Raw genomic sequence first — 18,113 nt, forward strand, 5'->3', positions numbered from 1 at the left:
CGACCATCCACTCTCCTCGTTCCCGGCTTTCTTCTAACATCCTCGCGCCGCAGCTTGCGGACAGCCCTGGAGAAGGGCGCCGCTCCTATCGTGCAGGGGATGTAAGCTTCGGGAGGGGTGACTTTGGACGCCGCGTCTGCTGCGAGGGCTGGGTTCTCTCGACCGTATTTTACCAGACGGCGCGGACGAGTACATTCGTGTACATAAGATGTTGCATTACTGTGCCAACCCTCCCAGGAGGAATATCTCGATCTGGACCACACCCCACCCGCCACACGCCAGACCAGAGTCTGGGTTGCCCTACTGCTTGGCCTCATATGCTCGCACCTGACGCTGAATACCGACCAATTCCCCATGTTTGGAAGGCGGGATAGAAGTGGTCCCTTCCGACTCCGGTACACACACTAGAAGCGCCAATTTAAAAGCTTAAAAGCGTGATTACTTAGGCCATTGTTGACGGTGTCACACACTATGAAGTTCAAGCGAACACTAAGTACCAAGTACGAATCGCATTGAAGACTACGCAATACAACGAAGGCGCATGTTGGCTTCCCCGCCGCAGGAGCGACGGGTACTAGTCCCGAGGGCCACGGAGAGGCCTGCGCCGATACCTCGGGGAGCATTTTTAAACAGAGGTCGTAAGGACCTCCGTCGCCCGTACTAACGTAGGTAGACATGGACATAGAGATAGAGAGAGAGAGGAGCCAGGGACGGGCCGAGCTGGGGCCGGCGCGTACGAGTGTCCCGGAGCCATGAAAACATTCCGCGAGGTTCGCGGAGCGGCATTCATAGGGTCGTGCGCGCCGCCTGACGATCGCCGTCCTTGAGGGTATGAGTGTGGGGAAGAGGGAGGGATAGAGATCGAGAGAAAAGAAAGGCGAATCGAAAACTGGAGGCGGCACGCACGACTTTCCCGGAGCCTGAACTTTCCGACAGGCTTCGCGGAGAGGCAACCATCGGGAGTGCGCGTGCTGCCTGGCGCGGGACCATGCCCTACTTTCGCCGCTGGATTGGACAGCGGGAAGCGATCGGCCGCGCCCTTACTGAGCCTGTACGTACGATTGGTCTCGAAGACGGTCGCTGCGCAGTCAAAGTCAGATCGCATTCGAAACCAATAAGGAAGGCGAGCAACTCACCATGTTGGGGGATTGCCATTGAAGGCGCAGCTGCTGTGCGAAAGTCAGCGTCGACGTTGGCGGAGAGAGTGAGAGAAAGACGCACGAACCACCGGCGGGCTTAAAGTGCGTCTTGTGAGAGCCATCAGCGAGGACCATGAGGGGTGATCCGAGGTGCATACGAGCCTCGTCCTCGGCCTCACGTGCGGTGCGGCGCGAAGCCGCTGCACGCTGTCACTCGCATGCCCATGTGGCGGTGAGGATGGCGAAGCGCGAGCGACGCCAGAGCCTCGGTGCCGAGCGAGGTGAGTGACATGAGCCGAGTCCTAGCGGGTGGTCAGCGCGAGTGGCGCACGACGATGGCGAAGTCAACTCACCTTCGAGGTGCCGTACGCGCTTGGTGAGGCCGACACTGCGAGTCGGAGGGCAGTTGGGAGTCGGAACCGGATGCCTCACCCGGAGGTGAGCATGTCGTCGCCGCTGCCGTTGAGGCTGGCGAGGTGTGAGGGTGTAGTGTGCCGCATGAGCAGGGGTGCGTCGCGGGGGTAGAACATCGTCGAGGTGGTGGGGTCGTGGGGGTTCTGAGGAGAGAGAGCGCGGGGGAGGGGGGCTTTTATCCTCTCCCCGCGGACCCCACCCCGAATCCCGAGTGGCGACCGCATCATGCGAGATCTGCGCAGAGAACAAGGCCGTGCACTCGGCTCGCCCAACGACCCGTCGAGGCCCGCGATATTGGGGTCCCGAGGATCACCTGGCCAATCGCCTCCTGCAGGTCTCCGCGCCCAAGCAAGACCAGGTGCCTCTCGGGTGGGAAGGAGCTCTCGGATCTCAAAGTAGTCCCTGGAAATTGATTTTAATCACCAGAAGCTCTCAGCCGAGTCCCGACAGAACGACCGACGTACCGCGCATGAGAAGACTCGCCCAGAGATATCACGGCGGCCAGGGGTGAGGAGGGCACCGCAGGCCGTCGTGTGTCGCGGATTGGTCGCAGAGACCGAGTTGACGGCACCTAGAAATGATTTGGGGTGCTCGAGTCAGGCCCCGGCTGGTCGGCGGAGTTCAGAGGCGTTGCCAAACAAGAGTTTGGTGTGGGCGTCCTTGGTTGTGAGCGGTGGACAAATCTGACGTCGTCATTTTTAAGCACTCGAACGCGAGCCCGTGCATGTATCTTCCTGAAGCACGCCCAGCGACTCATGCAACTCGTTGAGGAGGTTGTTGTTTTGCTTCCATCGTCTGCCAGCAAACAAGACCTCAGGAGTCCGTACGCAGGGCAGTACGACAAGGTTGACGGCCTATGGGAGCGCTGACAGTGAGATGCCGTTGGATACCAGAAGAGCGACCGGAAAAAAATGAAGATGAGACCATACCTGCCGATTGAGCTCTTGAGGAACGTGGTTGAGAAGAAGACAGCGTTGAGTGCAGCGTTGAACGTTGAGACTAAGCGCCTGAGGGGTGTAAGCGCTGGCTTCAGTCCGCGGGCGAGCGTTCGATTCCATCCCTTGCTGCTTTTCGGTGAATGATGGTTTATTTCAATGAGCCATGTCAGTCACCCCTGATTTCAACAATTTCTACTAATACGATGCCCAGAGTTAGAGCGAAACCTCGGGAAACACGGAATCCGGAGCCCCAGACACCACTTCGGAGATTCCGCGTCATCCTCCACTTCAACCGCAAGACGTGCACATCAGGAAAAAACGACATGTCTCGGGAGTGCACCCGAGGCTCGAGAGCAGTTCGAGTACGGCGTGACAAGTCCCCCTCTCTCGAGGCACGAGAGCTTGGCAGGGCGCCTCGCGGGCGCTCGGGAGACACAGCCGGCAGCTCGGTGAGCACTGTCGAGTAGCTTCGAGTTTCGTCTCGAGAGTGCTCGAGAGGCTTCTTGAGCATGATATGCACTCCCGATATGATTCACATCCCGGATCTATTTCTGTTCGCTGCTAGATATGCGTTTGAAACAAAATATATTGAAGTAGGTATACTAATACAGTCCCGCTCTCCGTATCTACAATACATGGGTTGACCCACCACACAACATGGGAACAGGCGAGAAAGGCGACGTCGTGGAGGCGCACCGAGCCAAGCACCCACTCGTCTGTCACGTCGTCCGCACGGGTGAGGAAGACCTGGGCTGCGAGGAGCTCCGTGGAGCGCGTTTCGAGCGGCACGATGGTCTGCCAGTGCTCCTCGCGCACGGCGCCGCCGCAAGCTCTCGCTGGAGCTCGTTCCTGCATGTCTCAACCCGGGAGGCGGCGGTGTATGTATCTTCTGTTAGTGTCATATACGTAGTACAACCAATGTGTACACACTGTAAACAAATTTTTATCGAACTCCTGGGGTATCCTGTGCGCCGAGGGCATCTCGACAGTCCTCTCGTGGCGTCACTCAGACACGCGAGGGCTCGGTAGTAGCTAGCTGTAGCTCTCAAGGTGTTGTGAGCAACCACTGCAACTCTGGAGAGCTCGCGAGCTCACCGCAGTGCTCGCCGCTGCTCGGACGACCTCGGTAGCATCAGTCATTACGCTCGAGCGCTCGAGAGCTCTCCCGGCCATCAGTGACAACCAGCGTGTGATCCCGAGTCCGGGCCGAGGCTCTCGCGCCAAGCACTTTTTCCTGATGCATCTCCCCGGAGGGACCTAACCATCAATTCTCCCTTTCCCTCTCCTTCTCCTCGTGCTTCCTCACTTCCCGCTCCCCCCGCGCCCTGCTCGGCGAGAATCGCATCCACATCCGACTGCGCCCGCGGCGGGAACCACACGTTCCGCGACGCCATCATATCCTCGTACCGCCGTCCTGCGAGCTCGAGGTGGAACACCCTAGTGATCACCGGGGCGAGCGTCGAGCGCGTAAACGCGAGGCGGACGACGCGCGCCCCGCCGCCGTCGTCCACGAACTCGCGCGCCCACCCGGGCCAGTCCCGCACGTGGTCTTTCGTGCAATCGTGCTCGCCCAGCGGCGCGGGGACGCTCCACGAGGACGCACTGTGAGCATAAATGTAGATTATATTCACCCGGGCACAATGGGTTCTTTTAATCTGCGTCGTGGGTGATGGCGATCAAGCGCCGGGTACTTGCAACCACTGTTGCGTGTTAATGTGCGGCGTGATTATACCCCCGGATATTTCCGGAATCACTGGTGAGCCCATCCGCTGGCTCGCGCGAGATACTGCGGGTTATTTGTACCCCCTGGGGATTTTCACCTCCCCATGTCGCGGGTTATTGGTAGCCGCATTGCACTGCGTTGGTTCACTGGGCTCACGGGTTCAGATCACACGCCTACTGGTCCTGAGCAGCACAAAATGGATGGATACGGATGCATTGGCATCATTCAGACTAACAGCGCGCTCCACATGCTTCTACTAGTGCGTAAGAGGCTACTTCGGAACCACCTTACCCAAATTGCGCCGCTTGGGCGACGGCCGAACGTCCTCCTCACCCTCATTCTCGTCGTCGTCCTCCCCCTGAGCCATGAGCTCACGCTTGACCGCCTTTGTCATCCGCTCCTTCGTCTTGCGTGGTGCCTTCGTCGGCTTCTCCTTCTCCTTCGAAGCGTTGGCCTTCGCCTTCTTCTCCTTCGTGGCGTTGGCCCTTGTCGCCTTCTTCTGGGCATCATTCGCCTTCGCCTGCTGCGCTTCTGTCTTCTTGCTTGCTGTCTTGCTCGTTGTCTTGCCCTTCTCAGGGTGCTTCTTGCCAGTTGCGGCTTCAGGAGCCCTGTTGTGACCCTTTGACGGTGGCTTGGTCGGAGTGGCAGGTGTGGTATAGTTGACAGCGGTGTCGGGCTCAACGTTCTCGTCGGGGTGGTTGCCATCACCGTCTTGGACATCGGGACGGGGCATCACCTATGGTAGGGTATCACGGTGCTCGACTTCAGGCAACGCGATTGAGATAGGCAATGCAGCGAACTCACCTGTATGCCATCGTCCTGTTCCATTGGCATGCTCTCCTCATCGTCGTGATTGTCGTGGTCACGGTCTGGGCTGTCGTCGTCTTCATTTCTGGACTGCCTGGCCTGAGCCTCGTTGAAGCCGTTGTTCGCGTCCTCCTTGCCGCTCGGTGGGTGGCTTTCATCCAAGCTGGAGCTGTCGTCATCGGAGGACAACGAAGAGTCTTCTTTCTCATCATCCTCCGAGCCATTGTTGTCAGCGTCGTCTTCGTCTTCATCGCCTTCATCCACAGAGACCTCCTCATCGTCGAGGATGCCGTCTTCATCGTCGATGATCATGTGGGCATTGTCATCCAGTTCAGAGTCCTCGCTGTCATCACTGACGATGGCCTGGACCTTCTACAGCATTGAACCGGAGTCGTTAGGTGGGAATAGGGCAGTATACTGTATGATATGCTCACCTTGACATCAGGCCTCAAAGCGGTCTGCGATAGCACCAAGACACGATGGCCATGCTCGTCCTCTGTGATGACTGCAGTGCCGTCCCGAATGGCCTTCTTGCGGCGGTTAGAAAGGTACTGTATAAGGATCTGTGTGATTGCCCAATCGCCCTGGAAGCGCTTGAGGTACGGTTGGTCATGGCGGGCCTAGCCACGTTCAGTTAGATATGGTGCTAGAAGCAACAAGACGGTTACACACCAGATCATACAGGTCCCCCATCTTCTTTCGGTCCTGGGACCGGATTCCCTTCAGAATATCAAGACGCACGGACTTGCTAGCATCCCGAACAGATGCCTGGTTGGGAACACACGATAAGCATTAGCTCCGCGCGATGACAGTGGTTACTCACAAGGCATTGAGAATAAAGGGGCTTGTTCCTGTTCAAACCCATCTCGTGCTGCAGACGAAGATCCTTGCCAACGGTGCCCTTCGGTTTAGGAATGAGTCGCTCCACATGGTTCAGGCGTCTGCGAGACTTCTTCGCTGAAGCCTCCAGCTTCCGGGACTCCTTCTCTAACTCTGCCACTTTGGCTGTATATAGAGTGAGATGGGGGTGGATTAGTGCGCGATGCGTGATGTATGAACGAGTATTCTCACCTCGAAGCCTCACTAGCTCGGCTTCTGCGTCCCCCTTGTCACGCGCCATTGACGCGGAAGTGTGCTTCACACCTGAGGTGCTGTTCGACTTTGCAGCCTGCTGCATAGAAGTGCCCTTTGCCTTGGAGGGTGTCTTGTTCGTCGGCTACAGTATGCACATATAACGGAGAGCAGTGATCATGAGATCTGCTGCTGCAAGCTCTGATAGATACAGTAACACTCGCCTGATCACTGCCGGGACTTCCTTTCGTAGCCTTGACAGGTTTTTTCACACCGCCATTGGTCGACTTCACTACCGGTGACAGTGTATGTGAGCACTTGCAAGCCAGAAAGAATGAGAACATGCACCTTTACTAGAACCTGCTGGAGGTCGGTTCTCTTTCTTAGATTTTGGGGGCATAGTGAAGCAAGGAATTTGGGTTGATAGAACAGAGCTGAGCTAAAGGAGAGCGACGTGCCAGCGATTTCGCAAGGAGATTTTGGAATGAGTGGCTTTTCACACGGTCACCTGATGGGGTATGGCTCACCGATGGGACTCAGGAGTTCACAGACTCGCTCCGAAATCTCTGCCAATAAACCCTTTGCTGCCACTACTCGCCTTTGTTTACGTCTGTGTGCATGTACCGTTGGGATTCCAGGTTAGAATGCATCAGATCTCCTTTAATACGGTTCTCAGTACTCACCTGAACGTAGATGACAAAGTCAGTAAAGCCAAAGGCTAAAGTTGGAAAGTCAAAGTCGGGACAAAGAGCTACGGCATCCACCGCTTCTTCTTCGAGTCGCCCCAAACCTTCAGAGAAGAAGAGACGGTGCGTTTGCGGATGTGGGAAGAGGCTGTCAGAACGGATGATCAGGCATCATCGGAAGGACATGAAGCTCCCTCACATGGGTCTTGAAGCGTACCGACGGCGTGTCCTCATAGAAGGACTGCAAGAGGACCATGCCTTGGACAGCAGAGACTCAGGTACACCAACTGAAACCGTGCTGGAAGGAGGGGGCATGGAGCCCGTTTTCAACATCGGCGAGCTTCAGATTGATGTTGAGAGGGAGCCGGAGCCGGAGGGGAACACCCTGGAGGAGAATGACTCCGTCAGTGAGTGCATTGGTATATGAGAGATGAGCGGGGAAAGCTGAGGTTGGTTAAGCAGCTCTCGATGACGATGCAGAACAGAACATACGTAACGAAGACGCTGGTGAGGGTCTGGAGCCGCCGAAGCACATCAAAGATGCCCTCCGCCTCAGTGCGCAGTGTCGTGCTGTGCTTGTGGAGGAGGTCGAGGATGAAGAGGCGAGCCCAGACCCTGCCGAGTCTGGGGACAGTGACGATGAAGAGGAGGACGAATGGGGCACTATGGAGTACTGGGAAGACGTTCTAAACCCTGGGATTGAAGACCGCCTATACGAGAGCCTGCGGCAAGAGATCTCAGACATCCAGGACCGCCTGACGAAGAGCGACTTTGCTATCCTGAGGGCGTACACGTACAAGCTTAAGCACAATCTCACCGAAAGCGCGCTAGAGGACTTACCGTACGTTCTCCAGTCTTCCGAACTCCCCACCCTCCACAAGATCAGAGCACGTATCGCTTTCCTATCTGGCATCACCCCACATCGATATGATTGCTGCCTCGACTCCTGTATGGCGTTCGTTGGTCCGTCCGGAGAAGAAGTGAAGTGTCTGTACTGCGGTTTGAGCCGATATGACGAAGACAAAAGGCCCCGGAAGCAATGGACATACCTGGCACTTGAGCCGCGCCTCGCGGCCCTCTATCGACACCGACCTACTGCTGTGAAGATGCTGTACCGAGGTGACTACCAGTCGAAGCAGGGTGTCATCGCAGACTTGTTCGACAGCAAGCACTACAGGACTTTGAAGAACCACAACGTCTTCGTCCATGGCAAGGATTCGGGGCGCAAGTTCTTCAGTGATCGTCGAGACATCGCCCTCGGGATCTCAACAGATGGGTTTGCTCCTTGGCGTAGAAGAAAGAAGACTGCCTGGCCTGTAATCGCTTTCAACTACAACCTTCCACCTGAAGAGCGCTTCCACAAGCAGAACATCATACCTCTATGCGTCATCCCAGGGCCCAAGAAGCCGAAGGACTTCGACTCATTCCTCTGGCCAGCAGTAAACGAGATGTTCAGGCTGGCGCTGGGTGTAACGGCGTTCGACATCCTCACCATGTCAACCTTCCTTCTCTGTGCTTTCATCATTCTCGTCTGCGGTGACATACCTGCCGTGTCAATGGTCATGCAAATCAAAGGTCACAATGGGCTCGTACCTTGTAGAATGTGCGAGATTCGAGGCCTCCCAGAGCCCAACTCCAAATCGACAACCCTCTATGTGCCACTAAACCGGAGTCGCCATCCCAAAGTCCGGAACGATGAGAGTCTTGTGAAGGCATATGATCCAGCGAGGCTTCCACAGCGCACGCACGAGCAGATGCTAGAGCAGGGCAGGCAGGTCATGGCAGCTGAGACGGAAGCATCTCGCAAGCGTCTGGCGCGCGAGTACGGGATCAACGGCGTTTCTTCACTCTTCTATCTGCCCTCCATCTCCTTTCCCACCTCCTTCCCTTACGACTTCATGCACCTCATCTGGGAGAACCTCATCCCCAACCTCATCCTTCACTGGACCGGCACCTTCAAAAAGCTCAACGACGGCAAGCACTCATACCAATTCTCAGCCACAGTTTGGTCTGCCATCGGGCAGGCTACCGCCAAGACCGGAAGCACCGTCCCCTCAATATTCGGTCCACCGCTGGGCGACATCTCAAGCGACAGGTCCATGTGTACGGCCGATGCTTGGTCCATATGGACTCTATATCTCGCCCCGGTTCTCCTTGAAAGCCGTTTTAGTGAGCAGCGCTACTACACTCACTTTGTCGACCTCGTGGAGCTCCTCCTTCTGTGTCTCCAATTTGAGATTACTGTAGAGGACCTCAACAGGATTCGTACAGGGTTCATCAAGTGGGTGAAGATGTACGAGCTTTATTACTACCAGCATGACCCATCCCGTATTTCGGCTTGCCCTGTTACCATCCACGCACTGCTTCACATCGCGGACAGCATCGAAGACATCGGGCCGGTTTGGACGTCGTGGGCCTTCGCAATGGAGAGATTCTGTGGGGATCTCCAGCCCGCTATCAAGAGCAGGCGGTTCCCTTGGGCATGCATCGACAACCACCTCCTGGCCAAGGCCCAGATCACGCAGATCAGACTCATTTACGACGTTGGCACGGAACTGGAGCTCCGACCGAAGCGCGAGGAGGACGACCTGCGACGGGGGGAGATGTGTTTTCCAGAATGTGAGTAACGCATTTCCTCTTGTCATTTGTTCTGTGATTCCCAACGCTCTGTCGGGAGCAGATACCACATGCGTCTTCTCTCCTCCCCGCAAACCGTTTGTCCCAGACCAGGAGCTCCGAAAGAAGATCCTGGGCGCGCTGAGTACTCGTCTAGGCCGCACGAACTCCGCGCTGGTTAAGAAACATACGCCTATGGAGCTCATAGGATGGGGTCGAGTTCGAATCCGGAATGAGGGCGACACGCTTCATGCGTATCGGGTTCAGAGCCGCACTAGGGATGCGAGGGACGCCACTTTTGTGAGAGTGAGTCCCCGCCTTTTCAAAACCTGTTCCAATGCATACCTGATCGCTCGCCACAGTATGAAGTTCTTGTTGACAAGAACAAGCACAAAGCCAGAAAGCAACCGTCCTATGAGCTGCAGACGTTCTACGGCCGACTGGAGTACGTCGTTCAGGTCAACTTTGATACGCAGACGGCACAGCGGCTGGGGCTAGATGTCCTCTCTCCAGACGGGGCAGTCGTTGCTCTTGCCGCAGTATTGGAGTGCGCAATCGAGCGTAGCCACTCAAGGCTTGACATTCACTTCTACCGTAATTTTGGTAGCATTTCTGTGGTCGACCTCAGCTGTGTTCAGTGCGTTGTCGGTCGTGTATGGGATCCTGAAGCATACATGTGGGGCATTGTTGATAGGAGCGGTTCGTTATCCAGAGCTCTCGTAGTAGTAGATGAGTAGCTGTAAATACCAACGCCCTATGCTACATAAACAAAACATATGGCGTGTGCGGTAGCATATCTGAATGTGGGGGAACCCGGGTGTGGCCATCGGAGGGCTGGGGTGTGGATGAAGTCTGAAGACGCATGTGTAGGAAGGGGCTGCAGGATGAAGCGGTGCTATCGAAGGCCTATGAACGGCTACACCTAATGAGGTTAGACGCAGTCCAAACCGAGTGGTATTCGTGGAGATGTGGGAGGAGGAAGCTGTCCAGTGGGGAGTGAGGGCGCGAAGCCGGCTGGGAGGGCCTCGAGTGCGCCGACGTTCGTGCCGACGTCCTCACGGATCGCGGCGTGCGTGCATCCCCCGGTCTTGATTGCCAGGACGTGGCCGGGGGGAAGGGTGCGGTGCTTAATCAGGGACTCCTGGTCCCCGCGGGTGAAGGTGTTGTTCATTGCCATCGCTGCGGGGACGGTGGGAGTGAGCGTCGGAGATGGAGAGGAGGCGCTGGCAGGGCGGAGGGCGCACCGGTGTCGAAATCCGCGCAGGGCTTCTTGCCGAGCCCGTGCACAAGGACCGTCTTGCCAGACCCAACTGACCTACATGCACACGCACTTATGCGCGTCGCGCTTGAGCACCGCGGCTAGACGGACGGAGAACCGAGAGGGAACGCACCTGATGATGCCGACCGTGAAGCCCCTCCTCCAAGCTGAGGGAGGTGTAGACGACCATGTCGCGCTCCGCATGCTTGCCTGCACCGGCGAGCGCCGAGGTGGTGGTGAGCGCGTGCGGAAGAGGAGAAGGCGGGGACATACCGGGATGGTCGAGATGCTCATGCGCGTGCGCATGTGCGTTTGCGCCGCCTGCATATGTGTGGGAAAAAGCACCGTCGCGGTGGGAGGGCGTGCTGCAGCGGCGGTACGGCGGCAGAGAGGGGGTATAGCAGCCGGACGCCGTCCGACTCGGGACGGCAGGACGGAGTGGGTCGCGAAGGGGCTCGTTTGAAAGCAACGGGGGAGGGGTTGAGAGAATATCCGTCGCGAGAGAGAGGGAGGAGCTCACCTGGCGGTATAACATATCCATCGCCTTCCATGTTTGAAGCGTTCTCAGCCGTGCAGCAGCTGCACGCGTTCGCCGTTTGGGGTGGGGAGCCGTTTTGCGATGCCGCAAGCATAAAGAACTGAACGACAAGGGGTGACGATCGGAGCCAGGGAGGGGGCCAGGAGGATTAGAGTACCTGTGGGAAAGCGATGATGCAGCTCGACTATGCGAGAGCCGTCCAGTGAGGAAGAAACCGCGGCCGCGGATGGCTGGAGAGGAACCAGGGAGTCAGCAAGACGGCATGCACGACAGGCTGCGCAAAGCTCACCTAATGAACGCTGCAGGAGCTTGGGCCGGCGTACGACAGCCTCTGGGCGCACCCGGACGTGGCGGAACGGTGCTGAGTCCCACTCGGGACGGGAGCCAAGGCTTCGCGGTTCGCGGTGTGAGGGTGCGGGGGAGCGAGCGGGCGATGACGACAAGCGCGCGAGACCTCGCGAGACCCGCTCGCAAGGATAAGCGCCAGTCTCGCCTTCTCATCGACCGCCATCCCGCGCGCACGCATTCTCCGTCAAGCTTCGACCCCGAGCTCCCCTCTTCGACCGCCACCCCACGCGCACGCACGAACCTTGAAGCTTCGACCCCGAGCTCTGCGCGTCGCCTTCCTCTTCAACCGGCTTCCCGCGCGCGAACCCCGCTGCGGTCCCACCTTCAAGCTTCCACCCTGAGCTCGGCGCGTCGCGTTCCGTGCTGCGCCCGCCGCTCAACCTACCGCAGCGATGGCCAGGATGGCATGGATGTCACACGTTGAGGTAAGTGCGGCTTTACAGCTGTATTTTTGGGACTTACTCCGTACACTGGGCAGAGCCGCGCACACCAAGCCGCGCACTCCTGCCGCCGCACGCGCATTCAGGTCGGCCGCAACGCGGGTAGACGAACGTGTGCGGTCGAATTGAGGTGAGTTCACTCTATGGCGAAGTCGGGGAGAAGTTGTCTCCCTGTCAGCTGCTGTGGCAATCTTTGCCCGCGAATGACAGGGAGATCAACTATACGGCCTCATCCTTTCTGCGCCGTCTGATACCTGGCTCCGGTCGGTCCAGAGCATGTCCTATCGCCTCAAAGCATGCCGACTGAGCGGCATAACTACAGCCGGACGAGCATACGAGGGATCGTGCCCCGGCCCTCCCCTCTCCCATCCCACGCGCTGCCCGCGACCATGCCGCACACACGGAACGGAACCAAGGATCCGCAGGTGAGCACTGGCCTTCTACATGCTCCGCATTCTGGCTGCAACGGCCCCGCTCCTGCTCTCGCGCTCGCGCTACCCTGCCGTCGCCGCGACTGGAGCATCCTCCGTTTCGAGCGCTGTCACCCTGCCGCCTGACGCGGCTCGGATGGCGAGCTCCCAACCGGATGCCGCTGCCGCAGCGTGCTGCTTGGGCGCGATGACGGCAGTTGCGTTGGGCGGTAGTACCTGGTGTCGCCCTGCCGCCAGACGCGGCTTGGTTGAATGGGTCCTCACCGCGTGCGCGTCTGCCGTTCTGCTCTCGCACGGTGCCGCCCCGGTGACGGTTGCTGACCGCTCCGCCTGCAGGCCCCGTGCACCGTTGCGGATGGAGCTGGCGGATGGCTCCCGAGGATCACTCGGTCCGGGTTCGAGTACGGCTCGGTATTCCTCCCCGCCGAGGGCGACCACAACATTACGCAAAACGCCTACTCGTTTGGATACGACCTCGCCAACGCCCTGCATCGGCAGGAGCAGAGGCTTGATAGGGAGGAGGAGGGTGAGGAGGTGGACTCCGATGACGAGGATCTTGAAGACCTCCCAGGTATTCGTCGTGCCGCTCCTGCATCCGTCCACGCTGACCTTCTGGCAGTGGAAGAATGGCGTCGGGTCGTCAGGTCATATGAGAGAGAGACGGCAGCTGCCGATGCAGCAGGCTCCCGAGGACGCACGCCCTCTCCCTGCCCCCTTGGTGAGCCACCTGTGCCCTTAAATCCCAATGGCCGTTTGCTGATTGATTCCCACAGGCAGTGCCCGCATGAGATCGTGCTCACCAGACGGGTGCTCCCCTCACCGGACCGGTATGTGTGCACGAATCATGCCTTCCCAACGCCCGTTGCTTAAGCACATGCCTAGGCACTACCCGCTCCCACGTGCACACCTTGACCCGGAGGGCACAAAGAAAGCGGGCGAAGCTCGCCAAGGACCGCCTGCGCTCGCCGTCATCCAGCCTCACCCGTACCGCACGGGCGCACCCCCCTCTTCCCGCACATGTGCGATCTCATCCTCCCACGTCTTCCTCAGTTGAGATGCCCCCCATCCCATCTGGTGACGCCTTCTACAAAAGGCATGTTGAGGTCACGGAGACCGTGCTGCACGACTTCTCCATCCGGGACGACTACCCTGTTGACAGCTTTGCATATCAGACGAAGCGAAGTCCGATACCTGTGGGTGCGGTAGTTGAGACGCTGGAGGGTCTGAAGGCCCAAGGTTTTCGTGGAATAATATGGGATGGCAAGTGAGCGCCCTTCTCCCTTCACTAAAGGCCCTTTCTGAGAATCTGACTGCCTCAACAGAACTGTGCATCGCCTCCTTGACAAGGACAGAAACATCTTCACAGTGCTAGTGCCCCCACCCAAGTCGCCGGACCTCATCGCCAGCATGGACCGGCTGTTCTCCAAGCTCCACGACCAGCGTGAGGATCCCAATCGTGACACCAAAGCCAACCGCCGAGGTGATTTTTCCTCTATACACTCCGCTATCACAATGGGATCTGGAGCCAAGGTACGTTGACCTCCTTCAATTTCTGCAAGCCACGATACCGACCTCCCTTGCATAGCGGCCCATCAGGGTGCATCAGAAGACCGACTGGACGGCGGCAGCGGAAGAGGCCCTGCACAACGACCCGGACCTTGCAGATCTCTGTGGATGGCAGTCAGGTGATTGCTTGAACGTATGAGACGGCATCACTCGCTGACGGCTAAGGGCTTTCTTAGGTATCTTCACTCACAACTTCCCCCTGGTGTACGGCCACCTCTACAGGACCCTCAATGCGCTTCTGGGACGCGACCCATCCCTGCGACTCAACTTCCCAGACAGGTCCATATACACTGGATTCTCGGTGAACTATGGGCCTCGTACAGCAACCCTACCCCACCTCGACAGCGGGAACTACCCAAGCGTTCCCTGCGTCATCACCAGCCTTGGCCGCTTCAATCCCGATCGCGGCGGCCATTTATATTTTCCAGACCTAAAGATATATATTCGGTTCCCTCCGAAGTGCACAGTTCTCTTCTCCTCCGCCTCCATCAAGCACGGCAACACGGCGGTCAGGGGTGCTGATGCCGAACGCATGTCCATCACTCAGTACGTCGCAGGCGGGATTGTTCGCTTCGTTCGGCACCGCTTCCGTCTCGTCAAGGAGATGTCTCGTCAGGAGCGGCTTCGTCTCGATGGCCCTCCCGGCTACCAGTGGATAAAGCAGAGGTCTAGGTTCTCCACCCCTGAGCTGCTTGTTGACCATCGTCGACAGATGCGTAGCGATCTCGACCCCTACCTGATTGAATAGCGCACTTGTAGATGTGGAGGCGTAGAGGCTTCCTAGCATATCTGTAACCCCGTGCTATGTGAATACAGAGTTTGGTGTGAGTTTGACATTGTGCGTGCGTTGTCAACCAGATCGCTCTTTCTTAACAGCGCGATAGCCCTCCTCCTCCTCCATCTCCTTCAATAGCTGCCTTTTCTTTGCCTCCACAAACAGCTCCTTCCGATGCTCATCTTGGTGTTGCAAAGCCTCTGCATCAGGCTTACGCCATGAATGTTTGCAACCTGGGGGCAGGCCTTGAGATCGAGGCGGCGTGTCGGGGCGATCCTCATTGAACTTATGCAGAGAAGGGGGAGTGCTCTGGCATCCCGATGAGCCACTGTGCCCAGAAACCATGGGTATAGTACTCACAAAAGGACGTATTCTCTCTGAAGGCAGTCTCTTTGAAGACGGTGTTGACATCTCAGTGTCAGTCTCCGAGAGATCCTCGGCGGCATGGAAGGAGGCGTCCACCACAGAAGGTTCCTTCTCTGTCTCCTTTGCGCTGATCTGCAGAAGGGGAGCCTCAAGAGGACCCGGGGAGAGGTCAATAAGCACTGTCTATGGAGATGTGTGGGGTTAGCTCCAAAAATGTGCACACTCTTGCGACACTCACAACTGATTTGCCAGAGTCGTGCGCTATTTCAACAGCGACGCATATGCCAGTTCCGTCTGCAGAAGACACCACGTGATATTGGGGCAGGAGAGGCCCAGAAGCCACGGATACAGTAGTGTTTTGGAACAACGCCATTGGTGGGGAATTGGGATGAGAGAGATGACAAAGACGTATACTACACTAGCACTGCACACTCAAGCTTTTAAAGACTGCAAAAGGTGGCATCGATCAATTCACACGTGACCTCGTTGGACCCAATCATTGAGCGCTGATCGGTCGGAGGTGTTTTTCACTGCTCCAGCTTGGGACGGGTCATTTCCGCCCACAGGCGCTTCCCCAATCAGACGGCGGTGAATATCACCTGCGTCACGTGTTAAACCAGAGTGGGTCTAAATCACCTTCAAACGCCTACTGCCATGAAAACAACCACTCTGCCGGTGATCCTCGGGAAACACCTGGACCGAGGGTGCTTTTTTACCCACATTCTTTCTCACAGTGACGGCGTCCGGAAGAGCGTCGTCGCCCAGTGCACGGGCTCGGCGTCCGCTGCGTGGGTGGACGTCCCTTCGCGGTCTTGGTGGGGGGAGGGCGTGGCGGAGGCTGAGCAGGTGCCGAAATGGAAGAGGATGCACTCCCTCTGGGCGACGTCCTCGAAGTACATCGACGCAATGAGCGGTGTGCCGAGGCCGTCCTTCGGGGAGCTCTTGATGAGCGGGGTGGCGTTGGTGCCGAGCCCGAGGACGAGCAGGCGGTCGATCAGCCAGTTCGGGAACCGGAAGGGCGGCGCGGGAAGGATGTTGTGCAGAGGGTGGCAGAGCGCGACGCGGTCCACCTTGCGGTACTCGGGGAACGAATCGGCGATGTAGATGTCGCGCCATTCCGGTTTGACGGGCTCCCCGAGGAATGAGAGGTTGTACCAGTCTTTCCCTAAATGGACCCGGCGCACGAAGCTGACCCCGCCGTCTGGCATATCGAAGCCCCAGCCAACGCTGTAGCAGACAGAGGAGGGGTCTGTGAGGTTGTCGTTAGTCGGATGCAATAAGAGTCCGAAGTGCTCCTGGTTATCGTCCGCCATGAGCATTGCGACGGTGATTCCTTGGACTTCGAAGACAGGGAAGCGGCATTTCATTCCGTAGTTTGTTTTGTGGAACTTCGGCAGCTCGAGGCGCCCGAAGGGACCGAGCGTCCGTTTCTCGCTGTCGGCAGGCTCATTCTGTGGACCGTGTCACTACAGAAGCAATGAAGAATGCCAACGAAGCACGTACATGTTCTGGTTTCCATTGCCACGGAAGATAGGGCTGGAGAGAGTAAATCGTATTCGGGGAGTAGCGTATATTCTGTGAGTTACCGAAAGTAGACACAGACTGAGCGAGCAAGAAGAAGTGATCGAGCGAGGGTACGTGGAACACGTTGTACGTTCTCTGCCTTGTCATAGGTTTTGCTCCGTAGGTGTACGAGAACCATCGTCCCCATACGAAGAGGCTAGTGTCGAAGGACTGGCGCATGATCTCTTGCTGAAGCCGCTGGAACGCGTGCTTGCCCTCGCCGTAAATGGTCGGCATGTTGACATGGAAGAGACCCATGAGACAGTACGCCTCGTCCTCGATGCGTGTCGTCCGACGGTTGGCGGCCCACGCCATGCGGGTGGCGACAGATTCAGTGGAGTACGACGACTCGTTCTTGAGTGCTTCCTCCCGTATGCCCGTGATATCAGCCAGGAGGCTGGCAAGCTCGATTTTGTTGCCGATGACCTGCCAGTCTTGTGAGACGAAGAGAAGAAAGAGGGGGGCGATGAGCTCCTGGAGCGTCCATCCACGCGTGTGCCAACGGGCCTTCCTGAACGCCGAGCCGGGAGCGTGGAGCGCGTCGTCGCCGGGGACGTCGGCAAGGTAGGCGAAGCAGACTTCGGATGCGGCGTACCAACGGAACATGGAGTTGATCGCTTCTGAGAGCTCTGTGCTGCTGGTCTTGTCGATGCAGCATGCGTCGATCCAGACCCATTTGAAGCCGTGCCTTTCGGCGAGGAGACAGGTGTGTCGGATCTTGGGGGAGACGAGGTCGCGTGGGATCTCGTTGCTGACGTTACAGTGCTCTTCTAGCTTGCAGATCTGCTGGTACGTTTGCTCCCCTCGGTCTTCCCATGTATGCGAAAGGATGGCGTAGCCGCCGATTACAGCACCTGGTGCGGAGAAGAAGTGGAGCTCTGCGCGGTCGGTGCTGAGCAGCCACATCTTTGGAGGACTCGTAAGTCGGTAGACAAAAAACCTGGACATTTTCGACGCACTTCATTTGCGCGATGGAGGGAGCAGACAAGTAGGTTGTGAAGATTTCGTAACACGAGGGAGTATTTGGATGGGTGCCATGAGACGCCCGCATGTCATGATGCTCTACTCAGGATCACATGCTCCTCACCGCACCTTGTTGACGGGGGAAACAGACAGAGTACGAGCGCGTCCATCTTGCGTGACGGCAAGTAGGATCCATTCAGGGAGCGCGCTGGTGCACTGTACTTACGGCCACTTACGGGCATGCTCGTCGCTAGGCACAGTACCAGATATAGATGAGCGCTTGCCACCAATGCACCCGGAAGACGCTCGTCCGATAAGCTGGGCCGTCGGTGACACCGTCGAGCATCGAGCGACACGCAGGCAGCTGCAGGCTTGGAAAAGCAGCCTTTTCTGGGCTGAGAAGATCTTTGAAGAGCTTGAGCCTTGCAAAGCCGAGCGGTGACTCGCGCTACCGCGGCTTGTGCCTGGACA

At 57.7% G+C, this 18,113-nt stretch overlaps 6 protein-coding genes across 6 annotated transcripts; 3 read left to right on the forward strand and 3 right to left on the reverse strand.

Annotated features, from left to right (window-relative positions):
• Positions 1-1,040: 1,040 nt before the first annotated feature.
• On the reverse strand, positions 1,041-6,492 carry BXZ73DRAFT_108185 (uncharacterized protein; the record flags this gene model as incomplete). The annotated part of the gene is made up of 16 exons (XM_048017093.1): positions 1,041-1,080; positions 1,137-1,166; positions 1,222-1,247; positions 1,298-1,441; positions 1,493-1,511; positions 1,572-1,696; positions 3,188-3,327; positions 3,798-4,093; positions 4,490-4,950; positions 5,019-5,393; positions 5,456-5,641; positions 5,694-5,789; positions 5,845-6,026; positions 6,093-6,237; positions 6,305-6,384; positions 6,441-6,492. 16 exons carry the CDS (start codon positions 6,490-6,492, stop codon positions 1,041-1,043), a joined length of 2,397 nt encoding a protein of 798 aa, XP_047871295.1.
• A 951-nt stretch (positions 6,493-7,443) lies between these two features.
• On the forward strand, positions 7,444-8,085 carry BXZ73DRAFT_57308 (uncharacterized protein; the record flags this gene model as incomplete). Its single annotated transcript, XM_048021560.1, has 1 exon — positions 7,444-8,085. A coding segment is annotated over one exon (642 nt), but the record flags the coding sequence as incomplete, so codon positions are not given.
• Positions 8,086-9,069: 984 nt separating this feature from the next.
• On the forward strand, positions 9,070-10,131 carry BXZ73DRAFT_57295 (uncharacterized protein; the record flags this gene model as incomplete). Its single annotated transcript, XM_048021557.1, has 3 exons — positions 9,070-9,321; positions 9,395-9,700; positions 9,757-10,131. 3 exons carry the CDS (start codon positions 9,070-9,072, stop codon positions 10,129-10,131), a joined length of 933 nt encoding a protein of 310 aa, XP_047871297.1.
• A 194-nt stretch (positions 10,132-10,325) lies between these two features.
• On the reverse strand, positions 10,326-10,923 carry BXZ73DRAFT_108187 (uncharacterized protein; the record flags this gene model as incomplete). Its single annotated transcript, XM_048017094.1, has 3 exons — positions 10,326-10,573; positions 10,639-10,704; positions 10,764-10,923. 3 exons carry the CDS (start codon positions 10,921-10,923, stop codon positions 10,326-10,328), a joined length of 474 nt encoding a protein of 157 aa, XP_047871298.1.
• A 2,893-nt stretch (positions 10,924-13,816) lies between these two features.
• Positions 13,817-14,723, forward strand: BXZ73DRAFT_57306 (uncharacterized protein; the record flags this gene model as incomplete). Its single annotated transcript, XM_048021559.1, has 3 exons — positions 13,817-13,939; positions 13,995-14,094; positions 14,152-14,723. 3 exons carry the CDS (start codon positions 13,817-13,819, stop codon positions 14,721-14,723), a joined length of 795 nt encoding a protein of 264 aa, XP_047871299.1.
• Positions 14,724-15,844: 1,121 nt separating this feature from the next.
• Positions 15,845-17,585, reverse strand: BXZ73DRAFT_82940 (HET-domain-containing protein; the record flags this gene model as incomplete). The annotated part of the gene is made up of 2 exons (XM_048023821.1): positions 15,845-16,567; positions 16,620-17,585. 2 exons carry the CDS (start codon positions 17,583-17,585, stop codon positions 15,845-15,847), a joined length of 1,689 nt encoding a protein of 562 aa, XP_047871300.1.
• Between the last annotated feature and the right edge of the window lie 528 nt (positions 17,586-18,113).

This window comes from Epithele typhae, assembly GCF_022376455.1.
Source record: "Epithele typhae strain CBS 203.58 chromosome Unknown BXZ73scaffold_146, whole genome shotgun sequence".
NCBI lineage: Eukaryota > Fungi > Basidiomycota > Agaricomycetes > Polyporales > Epitheliaceae > Epithele > Epithele typhae.